The following is a 17121-nucleotide window of genomic DNA, read 5'->3' as shown; positions in this document are numbered from 1 at the left end:
TGGTGGTTATTTGGAGATAAGAGTCTCACAAGCTGCCTTTGAACTGTGGTCCTCAGATGTCAGCCTCCTGAGTAGCTAGGATTATAGGCATGAGCGACCAGTGGCTGGCCATTTGTTGTTTTTGTTGTATACAACATATTTTAGAAGAGAGGTATTACTATGATTTCTTTTCTTTTTTTTTTTTTTGTCGGTCGTGGGGCTTGAACTCTGGGCCTGGGCGCTGTCCCTCAGCTCTTCACCTCAAGGCGAGTACTCTACCACATGAGCTACAGGGCCACTTCCGGTTTTCTTGTGGTTTATTGGAGATAGGAGTCTCACGGTCTCTCCTGCCTGGGCTGGCTTTGAACCACAATCCTCAGATCTCAGCCTCCTGAGTAGCTAGGATTACAGGCGTGAGCCACCAGTGCTCGGCTATTACTATGATTTCAATACTGGCTCAGACTCCTGAGTTCAACTGTTCCTCCCGCCTCAGGCTTGGCCACTGTGGCAAGTTCTTGTATCTATAAATGTAAAAAGAACTGGAGACTGTGGGTGTGGAATCAAAGGTTAAATACCTGAGTAGCAAGCATGAGGCTCTGAGTTCAAACCCTAATACCACAAAATCAATGAGGTTTGTGACTAGGGTTGATAGATTTTCATGAATTTCATATAATTTCTGAAATGTGTATTATTAACACTCATATAAACATAAGTCAAAGAAATTTTAATATGACTTATTATTTGACAGTGTTCCTCATAGTAAACCCAATATCTCTTCTTATAATGAGCTATCCCATGGGCTTACCTGAAAAATTCCAAAACGAATTCATGGGGTAGTAAAAGACTTAATTTGATTTTGGTAATTCATCAAAAACATCAAAGATTGAAAACACTTTAGTACAACATCAGACATATAGTTAAAGAACAATCTTTCACTTACCCAAAGTGATATCAAAGGCAAATATAGATATTTATGTAATTGTTGAATTAAACCAGGCATCTTTGTATGTTATAACTGTTCTTCCCAAGAGCACATCTTACATCCCTTGCACAGGAGATTCTCCCCTCTCATTTCCAATAATTTTAGTTTCATCTATTAATTAGATTTTTTAACCTTTGGTGGTCTTAATTTCCAGTGAACAGCAGGAAGGAAACTATTGTGAAGGTGATTGTCTGGATCCAATTGAACAAAATTTCCTGCCCAGCTGGTTAAAAACTTTGACTAACTTTCATGAAATAGAAAAGCTTTGAAGACTTTCTCCATCTGCCCTTTGTAAGGAATCTCACAAAGGGGCAGTCTCTCATTCATTTACCTCTTTGCATGCATTTGGCTATGATTGTAGACTGCATCTCATGGACTTTGTGGTATTTGGGTCCTTGCCTGTTACTTTACAATATCATCTAGGGGAAACCTTTAACATAGTAACCATAACCAGTATAAGTCTAACGTGTTGTAGTCAGGTAGCCAACATTTTTGTTCTAATTGTTCCCCCCTGTGGTTCTAGACCCATCATTGTTTTGTGACTAAAGTTAAGAAATGTCCCAGAAAGTGAACTCCTCAGATTTGGAAAAACTCATTTTCAAATGCTGCCTGCTTACCTGTGCCCACTGCATACATACAATCCAGTTAATTACTAGATCCAATGTGATTTAGCCTAATTTAAAAAAAAACTGAAATGAAGTTAGAGAACTTAAAACACAGATTCACAGAGCTCAAACCAAAGAGATATCCTGGCAATGCCCCAGTATTTATGTGTTACCAGTGGGCACAAAGTGCCCTGGTACACACTTGATACATCCATGGGCCTGGAGGGCTTTTTAGATCCCATATCTGATGTGTATCTCTAAAAGAAAAATTTCAGACAATTAAATTCAGTCAATTTATGGGAACAAAGACACAATACATTGACCAGTACCTGAGCCAGTAAAGATGGAGATAAGTCTTCCCAGGAAGGTGAAACAGGCAAATTTATAGGCAGAGACAAGAAGTGACTTTTAGAAATGTCAGAACAGGTCAGCTCCTAGCATTTGTTTGTTTAGACTTGTCTCAACAGCCTGTCACTGACTGAACCTGACCTGATTACCTCTAATTGTTATGACTGGTCATGGCTTCCATATTTGTGTTTTCAAACTTCTTAAAATTAATCTCTAAGTAGTTTTTCAAAGGGGTTTTTAATTCAACATGTCAGTGTATAAATATAATGCATTTTGAATGGATTGTTCATTACAAGAAGATATTCATTTAAGTTGTAACTTGTCAGTATTATAGTTTGGAACATATGCAGACAGTTTCAGGTCAATTTGAATTTATCAGAACACCTTGTCATTTAGTAAAATTTGGTTAAAGTCATTCTATACATGTTCATAAATACCAACATGCTTGTTTCTTTCTTAGAAACTAAGGAAGGCTGATACACTGTGCACCTGATAACTTTGAGGTCTCTTTGAAGAAATTTACATGTAGAAATAGTTAAATGGTTGATATCCTGCAAAATGTTATTTGTATTTTAGAGGAAGGACTCTCTCTATATGTGTTTGTTTTGTTGGCAGTACTGATTGAACTTAAGATTCTTGTGCTTGCTAAGTAGGTACTCTGCTACTTGAGCCACAGCTCCACCCCTTTCTGTTTGAAATGTCTTGCCTTTTTGCCTAGAGCCAGCCTGAACTGTGATCCCCTTACTCGTGGCCTTACACATAGTGGGTACAAAAGATATAAACCACCATGACTGGCGTAGTTGAGATGGTCATGATAACTTCTTGCCAGGCTTGCCTGATTAATGCCTCATAAACAGCTGAGATTACCCATGAGCCTGCACTTGACATTAACATTGTATTAACAGCATAAAAATGATGATGTTTTAGTAATTTAAAATTTTAACATTTGAATTCTTCTATTAGTACATACAGGATATTTGAGAATATTACTGTCACTTGGCTAGTGTATTTGAGTATATATGTAATTGGATGTGTGGGGCTGGGAATGTGGCTTAGTGACAGAGTGCTTGCCTAGCATGCCTGAAACCCTGGTTAAATTACTCAGTACCAAATAAACAGAAAGAAGCCAGAAGTGGTGTTGTGGCTCAAGTGGTAAAGTCTTAAGCAAAAGAAGTTCAGGGACAGTTCCCAGTCCCTGAGTTCAAATCCCAGGATTGGCAAAAAAAAAAAAAAAATAGGGATGAGAGTGCTCAGGCCCGCTTTCCCAAAAGAATAATGATGATGTTACATTCTATAAATGTTCAGTCAGAATATTGTTTTTAAGCTATTTTTCACAAAGAAAGAGCATTACACTAGAAATCCAAAGGAATGAAATACGTATTTTTTTAATTGAATGTTGTAGATAGAAGAAAAACCATGGGAGTATATAGCTCTAGTAATAGAAGTATTATCGCAGATTTAATTTTTTCTTAATTATTAAATTGTTATTATAAAGATGAGGTACAAAGGGGTTACAGTTTCGTAAGTCAGGTAAATAATACATTTCTTCTTTTTGAACAGTTTCATTCCTTCCCTGGCTTTGTTTCAGTCCATATATTATATGGCCTCACAGCTCTGTGTGTGTGTGTGTGAGTGTGTGTGTGTGTGTAAGTGTTGTATATATATTTTTAGTGTAAACATACCGTACAGAGGAGTTACATGAGTAAGGTAATGAGTACATTTCCTATAGAGCATTGTTATTTCCTTCTTTTTCCCCCTAGCATCCCTTCGCTCCCCACCTTCCCAACTCCTCCTTCCCCCCCACCCAGTTGTAAAGTTTATTTTCAACATAGTGTCTTTTACATCTCATTGTTACAATAGGTCATCCTGTATCCTTCTTCCAGCATTTTGTTATTTCTCTTCCCTTCCCTAAATTAGAAAAATGTATATACAAGATGCAGGGCACCGGAATCAAACACATTGGAAACAGGGGTTATACAATGGGGGAGCCTCACATTTTTTATAGTAGGAATTGATACTACCACTTAGATGTTTTGTTAATGATTGTTAATAAAAAGCTTCATCTTTTCAATTTTAGGGAATGAGTGTTGCTATACTGGGACCCACATTTCAAGATCTGGCCACTAATGTGAACCGCAATATCAGCAGCCTTTCACTAATATTTGTTGGCCGGGCCTCTGGATTTTTGTGTGGCTCCATGATTGGAGGAGTTCTTTTTGACTTTGTGAACCATGTTTTAATTTTGGGTAAGTAAATACAGATTTTCACAACGTGGCGGCATTTAATGAGTTTACAACCTAGCTCTCACTGGCTCTTCCTGCGCAATAAGATGGTGGTATTCCAGGTCACTACCGTGAACCACAACATCCGCAGCCTTTCTGAAATATTTGTGGAAGTGCTTTAGGATGTTTGTGTGGCTCTGTGATCAGAGGAGTTCTTTTGCAGTGTATGAATCAGTTTTTACTTTGGGGTAAGGAAACAATGATCTTTGCTTCTTTGTGCCTGTCACTGAATTTACTACTGGGTTCCAAATACGAAAACTTGACAATTGGGATGAGAGGTGTTTCAGGGTCCTCCACAGAAGCTAGGTCTCCATAGGTCTCACCTTGGCAGCCACAGGGCATCTGGGCTGGGCCACCCGGAGCCTTGATTAGCCCTCAGGTGTGCTGATGGCAGTCCTGAGCCTCCCGACCTCCACTGGAACTGAGGCAGCAGTTCATGTCACACACTTGTCCCAAAGCTCTGCCCATCAGCTAGGGCAGGTCTCTAGGTGTGTCTGGGACCAGATGAGCTTTGGAAACGTGGCCAGGCTCTCTGGACTCTGGGGTGACAGTGTGGGGCAGGGGATGGTGATGCACTGATAAAGGCTGCACATTTGTCCTCCTGTTAGTGATGAGACTGGTCCCTGTGCCACAGTATAGAGGATTTTGACATGCTGGCAGTGATTTTAATATGCTGTGGTTTGAATAAGGTGACGGGTTTCAAGAAAATTTAGTTTAATAGGATGAAAAAGAGAATGGAGAACAAGTAATCACTAATGAATAACCAATGACTTCCAAGTCATTAAAAGCATGAAGTTCTTTTATTCCCCTCCATATTCCCCAAACTATTCAGTTTAGTAAATTTTAATGACAGGATTCCATAATGATTGAATACTATTTTTGCCATTTCATATTGTTAAGTCATACTAAAAGCTCCTCAGTTTCTCTGCTTTTTTTCCCCATCCTAGGACTTGAACTCAGGACCTGGGCATTGGCCTCTTAGTGCTCCAGGCTAGCACTCTACCATTTGAACCACAGTTCCACTTCTGCCTTAGTTTCTTAAATGTGAAATATTTAAGTAAACATTTAGACTTATAGACAGGCCCAAATTATAGAACTTTCCTTCATACTAAATTTGAGTATTAGCAAGACTAGGATGCTGTTCAGATTATAGTAACAGAATCTGTATAATCATAAACTTTATAAAATATTTAGATAAAATTATGACTAGTAGAAGTAGCACCTCTAATTTGCTAATGATTATCCAGTTTTTTTCCAAATTTTTTTTTTGGAGGGACCATTCATGGGACCTGAACTCTGGGCCTGGGTAATGTGTCTCAGCTCTTCAGCTCAAGGCTAGGGCTCTAACCACTTGAGCCACAGGCCACTTCTGGCTTTTTCTGCTTATGTGGTGCCGAGGAATCGAACCCAAGCCTCATGCATAAAGGCAACCACTTTACCAGTGAGCCACATTCCCAACCCGATTATCTAGGTTTATTTAATTATATCTTTTTGGTGCATTTTTTAATGATGATATCTTGACCTATGACCCTAGTAAATATTGATCTTTCCTTCTTTGTCTCTGGGTTCTTTTTTCTTTCTTTCTTTTTTTCTGTCTTTCTTTCTTTCTTTCTATCTCTCCCCTCCTTCCCTTCCTTGTTTCCTTACTCTCTTCCTTCCTTCCTTCCTTGTTTCATTTTGTTATGGACAGGGTCTCACTATGCAGCCCAGGGTGCACTGGAAAATACAGTTCTTCAGCCTCAATCTTAGAAGTAGAATTAGAAGTGTGAGATACTATGTCTGGCTGATACTTTTGGGTGTGTGTGTGTTGGGGTGTGTTACTAGAGTTTGCTCTCAGGTGCTTGTGTTTGCTAGGCATATGCTTTACTGCTAAACCATACCTCTAGTCCTTTTAAAAATATTATACTTATTATTGAGATAGGGTCTTGATTCTTTTTATTAATGTTTTTATTGTGAAAATACTGTACAGAGGGGTTACAGTTACATGAGCAAGGTAATGAGTACATTTCTTATGAAGCATTGTTGCCTCTTCTTTGCTTTTCCCCTACCATCCCTTGCCTCCCACCTCCACAACTACACTCCCCCCTCCCTGCCCCCTGCCCAAATTGTATAGTTCATTTTTCAACATAGTGTCTTGTACATCCCAGTGTTTCAATGGGTCAACAGGTATCCCTATTTAAACATTTTGATTTTTCCCTTTCCCTCCCCAAATTAGACTAACATCAAATACAGGTGAAAACAGGGGTTCTACCGTGGGGGAGGAACATACAAAGCACAAAACAAAAATCACATGGTAGGGTCTTGATTCTTTTATTTATTTATTTTTCATTATAAAAATACCATATAGAGGGGTTAAGGGTCTTGATTCTTATGTAGATTTCCCACATCAGCTTGGATGACAGGCTTGTACAATCCCACCCAGATTCTTCTGCAGAGGTAGAGTCCCATGGACTTGTCTGCCTGGGCTGGCCTGGGCTGAGAGCTTATTTTCCCCTGTAGTTAAGATGACAGGCATTTGCCAACATACCCAACTATTGCTTTCTTTCTTTTTGTATGGTATTGGGATTTGAACCTGGGGCCTTGCGCTTGCTAGACTAGTACTCTACCAACTGACTCATGCCCTACATTTTTTGGCTGATTGTTTTAGGGATTTAGTCTAGTGAACTTTTCTGCCTGTGCCTCAAGCCATGATCATCCTAGATCTCAGCCTCCTGAGTAGCTAGAAATAAGCCTAAGCTACTGGCAGTCTGCATCAGCTCCAGCTCTTGGTTTCTAAGGGATTTTGTGCCCAGGATGGCTACAAACCTCAATCCTCCCAATCTCAGCCTGTCAAGTCACTAGGTTTACAGGGTGGAGGGGGTGGGGTGGGGTAGGGGAGGAGGCATCTGCACACCATACAAGTTGACTTTCTTACTTTTCCTAGGGGTGTCAATGCTGGCTACCACTGTTGGTCTTTATCTTATCCCTTTTTGTAAGAACGCAGCATTGCTGATTGTCGTGATGGCTCTCTTTGGGGCTGCGGTAGGCAGTATTGATACAGGTCAGTGGCACCTTTGTTCTATCTAAGAGTGGGTGCTTTCTGTTAGAAAAGTTGAGCTGATGATGCTAAACTTTGCCTTGTAATAATTAGAAACAACAGAAATTTACTCAGGTGATAATTAAACCTAGAGGGTTAATTATCTACTAGGCTAAAACTTTGCAACCATTATTTGGCTGGGAAAGCACAGACAGAAGCAGATATATTATTATTACAAATAATATGCAAAGTATTTACACAATATATTATACAAAATATAAAATGTACAAAGGCATTTCGATTTAACATGTCAATTTATGTGTAAATGCCTTTGTGTGTGTGTGTGTGTGTGTGTGTGTATGTGTGTGTGTGTGCACATGTGCATAAATGTAGGTGAAAGTCCTGGGACTTGAACTCAGAGCCTGGTATTGTCCCTGAGCTTTTTGCTCAAGGTGAGCACTCTACCACCTGAGCCACAGCTCCACTTCCACTAATTAATTGGAGATAAGAGTCTCACCGGCTGGCTTTGAACCACAATCTTCAGATCTCAGGATCCTGAGTAGCTAGGATGTCATGAGAATCAAGGATTAAAGGCATGATCCACCTGCACCCAGCTTAGCACAGTGTATCTTGATGAATGTCACCCCTTCCACATGCTCCTCCCTCATTCCCAGTCCCTCAAGTTACCTGGTTCTGTTTTCTCATATGTATATTGAATATTATGACTGCATTCACCCACTCTTCCTCTCTCTATTCCAGACACACAATCTAAAATCGATCTTCTCTCCCAAGCTTAGAGAAATCCATGTAATTCAGTACTTTCCCATGTTTCTTTTCTGTTATTTTCTTTAAAGTTTCTGGTCTTGTACAACAGATATTCTCCATGTGTCATCATGTCCTAAAAACCTGTTGAATAACACACGTGATGTTGTTTATCATTATTGATTACAATTGCTTATGCCTCCCTTTCCCATGCTAAAGTTACTTGAAGCCAGGTGCTGGTGGCTCCTGCCTTTAATCCTTGATTCTCATGAGGCTGAGATCTAAAAGATCCTCCTTTGAAGCCAACCTGGGCAGAAAAAGAACAACAAGTAAAAAGCAAGGCTGAGAGTATGGCTCAAGTGGAAGACTGCCAGCCAAGCAAACAGAGCAAGCAAGTCTGAGACCGTGAATCCAAACCCCAGTCCTGCCAGCAAACAATTAAAAATATTGTAAATTCTCCAGGCTTACTTTGTGTATAAAATTTCAGTGATGGAATTATGTGCTTATCTGCAAATATCTGATTACAATGCAGATGGGCAAAGCCTTGATGCTTCTGCATTTCAGCTTGCACATGCTAAGAGTAGGTGCAGATCTTGTTTTCTGTAATAAGAACACAGGGATCCTGGGGGGTAGAGGTCCTGAATGGGCCTCTTGCATCTATTTTACACATCAATAAATTTTCTTCAATTGGAACTGTCTACCAATTTCAAGTATGTAATGGTCTAGTAATTTGGCCACTTGATAAAATTTTTACCTAGTTTACATATATACTTAAACAAATATGAATACCAAATTTCTCTGCAGTGTGGAATTAGCAAGTTTTATAATAAGACTTTGGTCTGGCACTAGGATGTAAACGGTGACTATGGATGAATAAGAGATGTTAAGTCACTTTGTTTTCTGCTCCTGAGTCTCACAGAATTGATACAGGGGCAATGGGTGATGACTAAGGACTGAATAGAGCTACTGATATGACTGATCTCTCTAACAATAATGACTGTGTTTTTTTCCCTGTCTTTCATTGGTAGGTGCGAATGTCGTCATCTTGGCTCTTTGGGGGGACAAGAGCCCCCCGCACATGCAGGCCTTACACTTCAGTTTTGCCCTGGGTGCCTTCCTGGCTCCCCTGCTGGCTAAACTGGCGCTGGGCCCCACAGTGTCTGCTGACAACCACACAGAGCCCGCCTTTCTCCCTGCAGCCCTCAATGCCTCTTCTGAAGCCGCCTCAGACCCTCTACTCGCAGTTCCCCATGACATGAACTTACTGTGGGCTTATGCTTCCATAGGCACTTACATTCTCTTAGTTTCTCTCCTTTTCTTTGCTCTGTTCTTCATGAAAAGCTCAAGGCAGGGAAAATCAACAGCAGCTGCTCAGCCATCTCAAAGAGCTCAATACCACAAGGCCCTTCTCTGTCTGCTTTTTCTGTTCTTCTTCTTCTATGTGGGGGCTGAGGTGACATACGGCTCTTACCTTTTCTCCTTTGCCACCACCCATGTTGGCATGGAGGAGAGAGAGGCAGCTGGCTTGAACTCCATCTTCTGGGGGACTTTTGCAGCCTGCAGGGGCCTGGCAATCTTCTTTGCCGTGTGTTTACGCCCTGCCACTATGATTGTGTTGAGCAACATTGGCAGCCTGGCCTCCTGTTTGTTTCTGGTGCTTTTTCACAGGAGCCCCCTTTGTCTCTGGATAGCAACCTCGGTGTATGGGGCCTCCATGGCCACCACGTTTCCCAGTGGTGTTTCTTGGATTGAACAGTACACCACCATCAGTGGCAAATCTGCTGCATTTTTTGTGATTGGTGCTTCTTTGGGAGACATGGCTATTCCTGCAGTAATTGGAATTTTTCAGGGGCAATACCCAGATTTACCAGTACTCATGTACACCTGTTTGGGGTCAGCAATCTTCACGGCTATTTTGTTTCCTGTAATGTATAAATTAGCCACCATGCCGCTGGGTCACCAGCAAAAAGGACACAGAAAGAGTGAGGGGAAGAAAGCTCAAATCTTGAGTTCTAGGCTGTGAAGAAGAGAATGGAGGAGAATGATGCAAAAAATGTTTCGAAATGGTTGAGATGAATAATTCAACGGGATCCTTTGTAATGAAATCATTAATAAAAAATCTGTTGGAGCCAATAGCCAGACTTTCCAACCAATTGCTGTCCAATGCATTGCTATTTAAATACTGCTCAGTTAATATCTGTGAATCCCTTAAGAATCCCCTTGCCAGAAGCCAGGACAAAAGGAACTGATGTGTAGAGCGGGCAGAATGCTTAGTGAATACCTTGACTAATTGCCACTCCTGAACAAATCAATCAGAGTTTTGAAGATTTTCAGCATGCTTTCACATTTCAATTCTAGATCCATTTACATTAAATGGTAAAAACTTTTAAAGTGTTCAATAATTCTGAGTCTCTCATAACTACCAGTTTCGCTAAAGATCATCTTAAGAGATTTGTGTTAGGTAAGAGAGTAAGTAGGTGATATTTATGATCTCTACTATTTAGATTGTGCTAAGCAGGCATGTATTTTTGAGAAGTTGGGTAGCATCCTAATAGAGTAAAACCAAGGAAAACCCTCTAAACAAACAACCCTACACACGTAGAATGTATTAGCTAAGCACATAGACATCAACATTCTCGCTGTGATTTTGGAGAGAGTCATTTCAATAAAGAGCATCCTTGGTATGGAGAGATAATTTTATTATCTGTTATTTTAGAGGAAGAATGATAATGACTGACCTGACTTCTATGAAGGAAACAGCAAGGTCAGGACACCTAGCTTCAAGAATGACTTTGTGGTCTGAGGCATTTCATGTAGGCCTTTCCTGTGTCCTGATCTGTGAGTCTTAGTATTAAAATGAGATAGTTTCCAAATCAAAAGATCTTTTCATTTGTAAAGTTAGTGCCAAGTATTTCTCAGAGATTAATATAAATTTCAGCCTATCTTTCATTTTGAATGAGAAGTAAAATGAGAGTAATAAATAGCTTTAAAATGTGTTACAAAGTTTGGTGCCAGTGGCCTGCCCATACCTATATGCCTTGCTATTCAGGAGGCTGAGATTTGAGGATCACAGTTAGAAGCTAGTCTGGGCAATAAAGTCCATGTGACTCTTACCTCCAATTAATCTCCGAAAATCCAGAAGTGGGGCTTTTACTCAAGAGGTAGAAAGTGCTATTATTGAGCAAAAAAGCTCAGGGATAGTGCCCAGGCCCTGAATTCAAGCCCCAGCCCTGACACACTAAATAAATAAAATGATTGTGCTACTGTCCCAACTACACAGAAGACAGAGATTGCAGTTTGAGACCTCCTGAGCAAAGTACTTAGACCTTGTCTCAAAACATAAGCAGAACCCAGGCACTGGTGGCTCATGCCTATAATCCTACCTACTCAGGAGGCTGAGATCTGAGCATCACGGTTCAAAGCACTCCTGAGCAAGAAAGTCCGTGAAACTCTTATTTCTAATAAACTACAAAAGAATCTGGAAATGACGCTGTAGCTCAAGATCGCTTGCCTTGAGCTGTAGGGCTGAGGGACAGTGCTCAGGCCCAGAGTTCAAGCTCACGACTGACAAAACGAACGAAACAGAAAAAAAAGCTGTTTCCAGTATTTCATGCTTGTGATCCCAGCTATTTGGAAGCCACAAGACGGAAGATTGTAGTCTGAAGCTGGCTCCCAGGAAGAACAGTAATGCTTTACCTGAAGAAGGAAAAATTCAACTAAAGCTAAAAGTGTTGGAGATATCACTTATAGTGGTAGAGGTATCGCTTATAGTGGTAGAAAACTTGCTTAGCAAGTACAAGCTCCTTAGTTCAAGCCTCCATACAAAAAGAAAAGTATGTGCCAGTAATTAATTTGCAAATTTAAATGTACTTAATGTTTAATAGTTTATAGAGAATACTGAATTTTGAGATAAGAGACTCACAGATGTGCCTGCCTGGGCTGTCTTCAAACTTCGATCCTCAGATCTCAGCATCCTGAATAGCTAAGATTACACGGGTGAGCACCCACTGGCTTTGAATGGTGATGACATCCTGCAGGGATGGATCAGATGATAAGTTGAGTTAAATTAGTTAATTTAATTAAAGAGGCACCATCTTTCCCAGGTATTTGAATAGATGGCCCAGCCATCATCCAGGGCTCTGCTCCCTAAGTGTGAAATACTTGGGACCCCAAAGTAGAGGTGAGAAGGTGGCTTGGTGGCCTAGAAGTCAGGGATGGGAAAGAACTTCATATGAAAATAGACAAACTGATGTGTCCATCCTTGGATAAATACGTAGAACTGATGGCAGATTTTGTTCACTTTTTCCCAAGTTTTGCACTGTATTACATTTAATTTCTGATGGCAATATAGTTGCTTTCTCTCATGCATGAACATAAATTGACTTTTGAAAAAAGTTGCTTTGTTTCGTCTTCAGTGAAACACAGAACCTTTGTTGACCCCTGACCTTCTATGTTCCACTACAACATTGTTTAGGCTAACAATGAGCAACTTTGTAGAAGGCTGATGAAGATATTACAAGCCTCTTGCTCTTTTTGGAAATCTACACTGGATTTCACAATCTAAAATATAAATTGCTATTGTGCTAGTCACTTCCTGCTTGCATCAATAGTAACTAAGATAATCCACTTATAAAGAAAATGTTTTTGTTTCTACTCATACTTTTAGAGGTTCTAGCTCTGATTGCTTAGCTCTGTTGTTTTTAGACCTGTAGCAAAGCAGCAACTCATGACAGGAGCATCTGGCATGGTAAAACTTCTCACCTCATGCCCAGAGCCAAAGAGAATGAGAAGGGGAACAGGGCACCAAAATCACTTTAAAGAGCAAACAACTAGTGACCTAATCATCTCCCTTGAATTCCCACCTCTTTATGACTCTTCCACTTCTAGGAATCAAGCCTTAACATAGGAGCCTTTGGGAGACATTCAAAACCCAAACCATGATATAATGTCTGGTCCTGAAGAGCTCATTTCCATTTCCCTTTCTTTGAGCACTGCTTGAGCATCCAAAATCCATTATTTCAGTGTAATCTTCACGATTCTTCCCAGTACGATTATAATATTGTGCAAAACCCAAGTGCAAGGTCTCCATGGAGACTCAAGAAAACTCTTAGTTGTGATTCTCTCTAAAAACAAAAAAGAAAGGTAGATATCTGCCAGATACAATGGGGGGTATAATCACAGGATAAGCATCTCCTCCAACAGGGAGGCATAGTAAATAGATGGAAAGATCAAAAGACTAAACAGAGCTTTCCTATGACCCAGCAATTCCACTCCTTGGAAATTATCCATTAGACCACAGACAAGACCACACTAAAGCTACCAGCACAACCAGGTTCATTGCAGCATTGTTGACTAAATCCAAGATACAGGATCAACCCAGATGCTTCTCAGTGTGTGAATGGATCAAGAACATGTGGTAAATATACATGTTGGAATTTTATGCTTCCATCAGAAACTATGATATTGCCCTATTAGTGAGGAGATGGACAGACTTGGAAAAAAGTACATTAAGTGAAATAAGCTAGACCCAAAGAAACAAAGGTTTCATGTTTTCCCTCATTGTAGTAATTAGAATTTGCCTATAAATGTTTAAGTAAACACAATGGATTACAAAAGACCAAGAAATACACTTAATCAGGACTCTAAATATTCTTCCAGTGGGACCAAAGTAGGAGAGGATCAAAAAGGCCCATGTGTATATCACAAAAGGTATATGTATATGATCATGTAAAATGATGTTTATGAAATGAACTCCAAGAAGTGGAAATGAGGCTTTTTGTTATTTTACTTTTTTGTGCTTTTCTCCTTTTGTCGTCACTTATTTCCTTCTGTACTTGTTGTCTTGTAAGTAAATGTATCTATTCGGGGAAGGGGAAGGGAGTCACAGAAATGGGAGACAAACTGTGAACCAATGCAGCAGCGATACTCACTAGATACTCTGCTGAAAAGGAAGTATACACCTTGTGAAGGAGGGAGGTCAGGAGAGAAAATGAGGGAAGAGGTGACACTTCAAAAAGAAGTGGAAGGAGTAAATTGTTTCTAAGTCAGAAGAGCAGGCATCACCAAAGAAAAAGGTATCCCAGAAGAAACAAAAATTTATAGCACTGGAATAAGTTTAGCATAAAATAAATGCAAATAATTGAACATTGCTTATCATTATTTTTTAAAAGAAATGTTCTCATTACCTGACTTTTGTATCTGTAACCCTGCTGTACATCATCTTTACAATAACAAGAAAAAGGAAAAGAAAGTAAAAGGGATCAAGCCAAAACAAGACATAAAGTCAGTAGGGAAAAGATTGGGAGTAGATAGTGGGTTCTCATATCTTGAATAGCCTAGCCCTAGGATTTTGCTGACTTTACTCACTCTCTTTGGCTGGTTCTGTCTATTGTCTGCAGATTCTCTAAGCAGACAGGTCAAGTTTCTGGCATCTTGCTGTGGTCTCGTTTGTGGCTCTGCCTCCAAGTATTGTCCTATAAGGGGCTGCTTGTAGACACTCTGAGCCTGCTGCATGCCATTGGACCTTCCAGGCTTTTATGTGAAATCTGGGTGGAAGTCTCTAAACACCTCACAACTCTGTCATTGTGAATGTCTGCAGAATCAGCATCCCGTGGACAGTACTGGGTCTGCGAGCCGTACTGTCATGGAGCTACACCTGGAACATTTGGACCATGGCTGCAGCAGCCTCTGACTGTCTTGGCAGATAGACACCAGAAAACCCAAACACAGAATTTGGAGGGAACAAATAGTGCCAAAGGTTTGATGCTCTCTTGGGTTCTAGTTTGTTTTCTCTTCCAATTAAAGAATTAAAGGGCAGGAAAGTATTTAAAGCAGAAGGAGCAGGTGTTTTTTTAAAAAAAAAAAAAAAACCAACAACAGCAACCACAAAGGAGAAGTGAATGAAATGGCAAAATGAACTCCTTGTAAAAGGAAGGATCCTAGAACCCAGAATGCCCAGTCTCTCTGGATGCTATTATATGTAGAGTCCTTTACCTCTTACCATCTGAGGGAGGGCTCCTGTCTGAATGGTCGAGGGGTGGACTTATGCTTCACAGAGGCTCCTGATTGGTCCTTCTATCTCTCAGAAATCTTTCTGAGTTGTCCACCCTTCTGTGAAGGGCTCATGTGTGTGCTGAACCCCCTCTCCTCCATATCTGTCTTGTTGAGTCATCTCCCTTTTTTGTAGCCATGTTGATGGTTTGTCTTGTACCCCATTGTTGGCCCTCCTTTTCTAAAGTTTCCATTTCTATTAGCAGATTATCTGTGGACTAATAAAGCTGTCCCTTTAATAGTGTTCTCTGACTTTGGTAGCTTGGATGACTATATGGATGGATCTTTGCAGTGCTGGACATGATCTTGTCATGAGGTTGGAAGTGGTGGCTGGCTCACTACACAGCCTAGGTCTTTCCCAACCTACCACACCTCGTCTTCTCTCAGCACATTTATTGCTGCACACAGGTCCATATTGTTGAATGGCATTTTCACACTCACTTGCTTTAGGATCACCAACTGCAAGAACGGCTTCATTGTGAGGGCAAGCACACTATGTGTTGTCTTTACAACCAGTAGTTTAAATGTCTTTTACTCAAGTCAATATCTCCTGCTCTTGAGGATTAAGGGTCTTGGTCTACACGTGTATAGGTTAGTGGTAGAACATTGCAAAAGTAACGCTTCTCATCACTTTCTGCTACAGCCTGCAACTTGCACTACCTCACTAGCGTTTGGAACTCCTTGGAGAACTGGCCGGAATTTGGTGGTGCTACTTTTACGGCTCCTGGTACATCCTTGGCTGATATTTGGGTACTTTTCATTTCATATGGAATTTTATTCGTGTCCATCTAGCCACAGGGAGAGGAGGAAATGCTGAACTACTCCACAAATGCACACTAACTCCTGCTTGCGACTTGGCCCCAGCTGTTTCTGTGCTGCCTGTCAAATCTTGGAATTGGCTGCGGTGAGCATGGGCTGCATGCAGAGACCCTAGGTCCATCCCAGCACGGTGGAGAGTCCGCAGAGGGAGCTGCGCCCAGGAGGCCTCTGGTGACGCTGAGAGGCGCAGGCGGAGCTCTGGCGGGGTCCTCTTGCGGTGGGCTTAGAGACCCCAGAACCATGGTGCAGAGGGTGTCAGCCCAGAGGATGCAGCTGGTCTGAGGCTGAATTTACAGCTACCACGAGGCGGCGCCCGCCCGGGGGGTCTCTGTGGACTCCCCTTGGCAGAGATGCTGCAGCAGAGGGAAGCCACTCTCCCTCTCCCAGGCAACCAGAGTTTCCTCACCAGTGGAGACAGGTCCTGGAGTAGGAAAGGCCAACCACCTTCTGCAAGAGCAGCTTGTGTCTCCAGCCTGCAAGACGTGCGCAGTCCAAAGTCTCAATTCCCGGGCCCTGACCTAGGACCTTCCCTGGGGGGAGGCCTCTGCGGCTGGAGGGACCAGTGCTCAGAGCCCGGGATCCCCAGGCAGCAAAAGGCCGCCAGGCTGGAGCTGGAAGCCGACCTTGGTGGGCCGGGGGCTGCCGGGCAGCGGCTCCTCCAGGCCCAGGCCCCTGCCCAGAAAGAGCCCGTGTCAGTGGCGGTGTCCAGGAGGCCGAGTGGCCGTGCAGGGAGCATGCTGCGCTGGTTCACCACCGGGATCCTGTGTCTGGCCTTCCTGGGGATGGTGAGAGCTGGGCTGCGCCCAGGCTGGGTTCTAGCAGGGGTCCTGCAGGGCTGTGCTCTCCCCCTGGAGTCCTGCTTCTCCCTACTTGAGCACTGAGTAACCACTCATCTGCTTGGCCTCAGTGTCCTCGTCCAACCCTGGGGTACAATGCCAATCGTGGAGGGTGGAGTATGAAATTGAGTGTCCTACTATGTGTTTCAACTGTCTCAAACTTTTGTAAGATTCCTTTAGGTCCTGGCCCAGACACAAGAGAGGTTTCTTGGGTCTCTAGCCCCTGCCCAAATTGTTACAGAGAAAAGTGCTTTTCTGGGGTTTCCTCTTTTTGGAAGTTCTGGCTGCTTAACTTTGCAGACAGAATTGAAATCAAGAGGAAAATGACTTTTCCAGATTCTGTGTCTGGCTCAGTGGTAAAGTTAGGCACCTACCTTATACTCTGCCCTAATTCTAATCAAACCTTCAGTTTTTCTTATAAGAAATATAAAAATAGTGGAGT

The 17121-nt window shown here is 41.7% G+C and overlaps 1 protein-coding gene and 1 pseudogene across 3 annotated transcripts in view; both read left to right on the top strand.

Annotated features, from left to right (window-relative positions):
* Positions 1–17121, top strand: part of LOC105998171 (sodium-dependent glucose transporter 1-like) — a 60986-nt gene that overhangs the window by 28605 nt on the left and 15260 nt on the right. Inside the window, exon 1 of one of the 3 annotated variants that reach the window (XM_013032819.1) lies at positions 16523–16628. The exons of the other annotated variants lie outside the window; for them this stretch is intronic. Within the exon in view, the coding sequence (XP_012888273.1) occupies positions 16578–16628 (51 nt within the window). The 5' untranslated portion in view covers positions 16523–16577. Of the gene's footprint in view, positions 1–16522; positions 16629–17121 lie in introns of those variants that run through there. 3 annotated transcript variants of the gene reach the window in all.
* Positions 1217–10091, top strand: LOC105998170 (annotated as a pseudogene).

This window comes from Dipodomys ordii, unplaced genomic scaffold (genome assembly GCF_000151885.1).
Source record: "Dipodomys ordii isolate 6190 unplaced genomic scaffold, Dord_2.0 Scaffold157, whole genome shotgun sequence".
In the NCBI taxonomy this organism is placed as follows: domain Eukaryota; kingdom Metazoa; phylum Chordata; class Mammalia; order Rodentia; family Heteromyidae; genus Dipodomys; species Dipodomys ordii.
Note: the sequence above shows the minus strand (reverse complement) of the source record. Positions and strands in the feature narration are given on the sequence as shown.